Genomic DNA, 6,314 nt, shown 5'->3' with positions numbered 1-6,314 from the left:
AGATCAGAGATGACATCTAACCCTCCAACCGGAGATCACATTCCATTCAATCAGTTGGTAAACATTGCAAATATTGGCACCGGATCATTTCAAACAGTTATAGTATCAGCAGTTGATATATCTCAGCCTTCACAAATATTCACACAGGTACTCGAAGCATTGCTATGGCGCACTGGTCAATACATTTCCCCACTGCCACAGCTGAAATTATAGACATCAAACAGGACTTTTTTTGAAATCGCAAACTTTCCGAACGTAATAGGAACCATTGATTGCACCCACGTCCATATATATTGTAGTGAACCCATGTCCCTTGTAGAAATTATTAATCTCGCCATGTACACATCTATATTGTTATAATAGACAGTTTATGCATTAATGCCACCAATAGCATATTCTTTATAATCGTGTTCTTTTAAACATCTTGCTGTAGGTGATGGCGGGCAGAACAACATTTTAGCAGCGCACACATTGAATCAGGTTCAGTGATTGAGCGAACGTGAACCAATATATCTATCTCCACTTGCTGAAGCTTCATTTTCTCTTCCTAAATAAATACCACGGAAAATGCGGAAAAACACCGTGCGTTTATGTGCAGTTTAAGCAGCGGTCGCAATGTTAGTAAATCAGGCCCTATATAGGGCGGAGTAAACACAGATTGCCCAGCGCGATCTGGTTTGATAAATACCAAGTAAAATGCGCAAAAACACCATGCGTTAATTTGCGAACGCAGATTAAGAAGCGCTCGCATAAATCAGGCCCATAGTGTTCTTTTCCCACTCACCACACATACAGTATAAGCATTGCATAGCCTATGATGATTGAGGGCACCAGCCTACTCGGGATGACGTCTCACCAAAGCCTTCACGCAAATGATCGTCTTGACAGGTCACCACACAACTGTTTTTGTTTTTAGCCTATTGAAGAATTTGTCATAGAGGGCATGAACACCTTTGTGATTTGTTTTAAGTGAAGTTGTCACGCAAGCCCCTTGACAGTTGCCGTTTTTTTCCCTACAGTCACTGCCTAATCAGTTTGATGAGTGACATTGTGAAATTGACAACGACAGCATCGCCGACACCGTGGAGATAATGGTAATAAGGTCTGACAGTTCATTGTTGGTTCACTGAAGTTCTGGAAATATTTGAAGCTCAAACTCCGCCGGCTTGTGTGACAGGAAGTAAATGCTATACGCGTACATCCATACTACTGCAAACATTAGGCTACATATCGGCCTACTTTGTTGAAGACGGTGACAACCCATAAAGCATTGTGACGTCATCTGCAGTGCGTGTGTCTTCATCTCACGTCACATAAAATGATGTGGGCCTGTATGGCCTTAAACCATTCGGTTTAGGTCTGTGCTCATTTCCCCAACTATGTCTTCAGGTTAATACATTACTATTCTATGATTACTTTTAACATGATGTACTCAAATGTACAAATGTTTTAAAATGCTAAAGCAGTGCAATCAAGAGAGGGTAAATATTTCTTTTTCTGTTGTCTCCTCAGCATCAGACAATGATAAACCTCGCAAAGGCCAGAACAGGGGTCGGGGAAAGAGGAAGAGGTCTCAGAACTCCAACAGATCGATGCGGAGGTTGGCGCTGGGATGCAGTTCCAGCTCCAGCTGCAGTTCCATCACTAATTCCCAAGTCAAATCCCCTGGAGGGGGCCGACCGACCCTCCAGACCCTCCAGACCCTCTACAGTGGAACCCTGCGGAAAATGCAACGATGCCCAGCCACACCGTCCAAGAGGGCTGGAAAGAGATACTGTCTCCGTAGCCAGCCTACTGATCTGGCTCTGACACTGGCTGAAGCCCTTGCACATAAGCCCTACCTGGGAGACGAGACGCCTGGGCCATCAAAGAGGTTTGGCCTCTTGATTAAGGAGGAGGAGCGACCCACAAAGAGGAGGAAGTCTGGGAGGTCCAAGCGGTCCTGTGATCAACCTGAAAGCACAAAGACCTCTGATGCTGTCAGACCTGCCAAAGCCCCACGCAAAGGTTCTCATGCAGAAAATGTCATTATGTTAACCAGAAATATAACAGATGAAAGACTGCTTGTAGTGCAAAAGACACAGACTGATTTATTATACCTACAAAATGTGAGAGCTTGATGGAAGCTTTCATAATTTAATGCAGTGTGTGAATTCATCTGGTTCAGACTATTGGAACTTATTGCTTGTTACTTGATAGTCTACATTTCTGTGCACTTACGTAAGGCTACTGAAAACCTACCATAGTTTTGGGTTGGATATCGAAAAAATGAAAAGGGACACCATTGTGTCACATCATAGATAATTGTTTACGTCTGGACTAAACACGACATTCTTTTCACAGCACGTTTGGAGCGCCTTTATCAGAAGGGATCATTACTGGGGAAAGGTGGGTATGGGTCTGTTTTCGCTGGAGTGCGAAAGTCTGATGGATTACCGGTAAGAGTAGCTCGACTAGTAAATATGCTCTCACAACCTTTCCACACACCTTTGGCAGAGACTGACATTCTCTCAACAGCAGCCCCAGTCCATGGCGTATGCACAAAAGGTGCATATTAAAGCCTGCTGAGGATTTGTGAACTGGAGCAGCTTCTGGCATCTCCAGAGACGGATTAGTCACACATTATCTGAGCTGTACTGATAGCAGACTTTCTTAATAGCACTTTGAAACCATGCATGTTCTTTTCAAAGAAACTTCTGGTGTGTTTCCTTCAATATTCTGTCAGAAGTTGGAGAGTGTTGACCTTCACAAACTTATATGTAATTTTCACATATTTAGACTCCATTATAGTAGCAGTGTGAGATGTGTGATGAGCTGAAAAGACAGAGCTAATTAATTTTAATAGGATGTTGCCCAACTGAGAATGATTTTACTACATAATCTGAGCCCTTTCTCTTGACAGGTGGCTATTAAGTATGTGTCCAAACTCCATGCTGAGGAGGAGATCAAACTTGTTAGTATTTCCACCATTTCTCTCACACAATACCTGCCTTAGAAATATGCTTTTCTATTTTCTAAGGTCATACCAACCTACAGCATTTCAGTGTCTCTGAACTTTGTTGTTTGGAGTCAAAGTTTAATATTTTGAAAGTTTAAAATTCTCTTTCCCCTTATTTTCTTCTCATCTCCTCTTTTCCACGTCCTGTCCCCCAATCCCTCTCCAGCCTGAGTTCGAGGGTCCTCTCCCCCTGGAGGTGGCCCTGATGAAGCGCGTCTGCTCCGCTCCGGAGAGCCCTCACGTCCTCCACATGCTGGACTGGTTCAACTTGCAGACCCAGTACGCCCTGGTGCTGGAGAGACCCGAGCCCTGCCAGGACCTCCTGGCCTTCTGCCTGGACGTCGGCGGCCGTGTCAGCGAGGCCCTGGCCCGACGGGTGGTGGCTCAGCTGGTCCGCGCCCTGCTCCACTGCACCGAGCGCGGCGTTCTCCACAGGGACGTGAAGCTGGAGAACATCCTGATTCGCACCGACACCCACGTTATCAAGCTGATTGATTTTGGCTGCGGAAGCCCGTGGAAGAGCTCTGCCTACAAGGAGTTTGCAGGTAAGGGAGGATCTGTGGTGTGATATAAAAAAATCTTTTTCATCTCTCTCTCTTTTTTTTTCTCCAATATCATGTTTTGAAGTATCTATTCACATTGATCTCTAGTGTCATGTGTAATCTTTTCATGTGCTGATGTGAGGGTGAGATGACATCTAAATCATACAAGCCTGAATTCCCTAAAAGAGAAAATCTTTTCTTATCAGTACTGCTTTGAGAAGAATGCTGGTTATTTACTGAAGCTGTGAAAGTTGGCTTCTTTATCATATTTGCCGGAATCCCAACAAATGCCAAGTCGACATTGTTAACCCCCCTCCGTATGTTTCATTTTGCAGGAACCTTGGATTACACTCCTCCAGAAGTGTTCCTTCTGGGTAAATATCATGCTGGTCCAGCCACGGTGTGGTCTGTAGGCGTGAGCCTCTACTGCATGCTCTCTGGCTACCTCCCCTTCAACAGTCCCAGGCACATTATCAAGGGGAGACTGAGGTTTGACACTGACCTGTCACAAGGTGAGGCAGATAATACATACAGTGTGGACACAGGGATGTGAGGCAGCATGGATAATAGGGAAAGACTGCGTGGTCCAGGAAATGTAGTCCTCTGAATTGCCTCACAAGGCATTGGGTGCACATATATTTATAATGTATATATACAGTATACATGTATATTTATATTTATTTATTATTTATATATATATATATATATATATATATATATATATATATAAATAATAAATAAATATAAATCAAATATTTATGTAGGGCAGGGCTCAAGATCATAGATTAAAAAGCAAATGCAATAATAAACAGTCAAAATTTATATTATATATATATATAGCTTTGACACTGTTTATTATTGCATTTGCTCAGTCCAAACATGTGCAACAGGAGCCATGTTAAGCAGGCTTCCACGAAGGAACAGCTAGGATTTCTTCTTGTCTCATTGTCCCATAGTGTGCCTCAGTGTTTTACATGCTTATGTTGATCATTTAAGACACTTTTTAGCTGAGCTCTTGACGCTCTTGATGCCATTAGTATCCTTGGTACTAATCACTACATGGTCCTGCTCCTTACTCTCTGGCAGGACATGTAACAATTTTCTTGTGGATCAAAATGACCAGAATCTCGAATGTTCTCACTGCAGTTTTAAAATGTTGAACCCATTCCCCGTATTGTGACTGATGACAGAGTGCAGTGACCTGATCCGCTGGTGTTTGAGTCCGAAGGCGTCAGACCGGCCCACACTGGAGCAGATCGAGCTCCACTCTTGGCTCCGGTAGAGGAGCTGTCCAGCCCCAGGTCAGTGTGGCATTCACCTTAACCTTCGCCTTCACCAGTAAGCCATCTGGCATGGTTATAATAATAATACATCACATTTATATAGCGCTGTTATGTTACATGCATTTGGCAAAGTAAATTGGAAAAGTAAGAGTAGTTCAGGCACTGGGCTCTGTGAAGCACCTTGAGACAATTGTATTGTTTTGGCGCTATATAAATAGAATAAAATTAAATAGAATTGAGTACAAGAGTCTGAAACCCTGAAACCATGACTAGTCATTTAACAGAGTGTTAAGTGTAAGGTAAACCAATCTAAGACATTAGTGAGTGTTGAAAATGATTGACAAATGCATAAGGCGCACCTCGAATCTTATCTTGTGTTCTCATGTTATCCTTTGATCTTGTGTGTCTTTTCATCTGCTCATAGACTGGATTCATTGGAGCCCCATTCAGTCTGGGCGAAGCTCTGAAGAGGGACTCTTATTGATAGAAAAAGATTAAAAGCGGAGAAGAAAAGGAAAGCCATGACACAGAAGCAGTACCAATATATCACTCCACTGATACTGGCTGTTGTTAAAAAATAAAAATAGTTAAAAATAAATGGGAAAAAAAAGAAAAGAGGGGAGTTAAGAGTAGTCATTTCAGAGGGTCATCTAGTCCATCTGAAACTCCACAGAACATTTTCTTTGATTTCTTTGAAATGGAAAAGAAAATGTATCCTTTGATGCGCACAGGTGGTGCGCTGTTAAATGGCTTTGAATGGAATTGTTACTCTCCCTCTCAGCCCATCCCCAGTTGGATCTCTTGTTTTGAAGCTCACATCGGTACCGCCTTTCCACTTTTTTTCCCCTTTTTTACATATTAGAATCAGCTGATTTCACTAATGCAAAAAAAATGGATCAGCTGTGTCTATTGATACAGTCACACCTGACACATTCTCTTCCCCACAATAGCCAATTATGCCAGTGCACCCCCACAATGTTTTTTTCCCTGTGAATCCAGCAATAGCTCAAAGTATTGGCAAAGCGCAGACAGCAAGGTGTTTGCCCCAGCTTCACCTCTAAATGACTCTCTTTTGTCCCAGCAGCATGGCTCCCTGCCTCGTCTGCCCATCTCCATTAGAAGACTGGCACAGGTGCAGTGCACCTAGCAACTGAAACATCCAATTCTGTGCAGCACCCTTTGGTTCTCCAGGCTGTGCACTCACACTGCTTACACTGGCATATCAACATCCATCCTATAACATATGTATTAATTGAACATTACTTATAATTCTTGGTGTTTGCTGCAGATGCTTTTCCTTGGTAATGTAATAGGGAGCGGAGTTTAAATTATTTACAGTTTCAGAGGTGCCTCAGGCAAAGATTTTGATAAGGTGCTTCTCCAGGTTACCAGTGTGGAGGTGTGGTGTCATTGGTCGTGCATTTGTTGGGTAAAGAAATCAGAAATTAGAAGCCCAAGGCCTGTGGCTCAAGTCTGAATGGACTACTGGAT

General features: G+C 43.0%; 1 protein-coding gene across 1 annotated transcript; it reads left to right on the top strand.

The window, feature by feature from the left end:
- Nucleotides 1–1,454: 1,454 nt before the first annotated feature.
- Nucleotides 1,455–4,822, top strand: LOC308380102 (serine/threonine-protein kinase pim-3-like; the record flags this gene model as incomplete). Its single annotated transcript, XM_080857378.1, has 6 exons — nucleotides 1,455–2,007; nucleotides 2,344–2,438; nucleotides 2,903–2,953; nucleotides 3,165–3,543; nucleotides 3,876–4,052; nucleotides 4,731–4,822. The coding sequence occupies 6 exons, from the start codon at nucleotides 1,455–1,457 to the stop codon at nucleotides 4,820–4,822; spliced, it is 1,347 nt and encodes a 448-aa protein (XP_080713504.1).
- Between the last annotated feature and the right edge of the window lie 1,492 nt (nucleotides 4,823–6,314).

Source organism: Sprattus sprattus (assembly GCF_963457725.1).
Source record: "Sprattus sprattus genome assembly, chromosome: 19".
NCBI lineage: Eukaryota > Metazoa > Chordata > Actinopteri > Clupeiformes > Clupeidae > Sprattus > Sprattus sprattus.
This window is presented reverse-complemented; position numbering and strand designations above follow the sequence as displayed.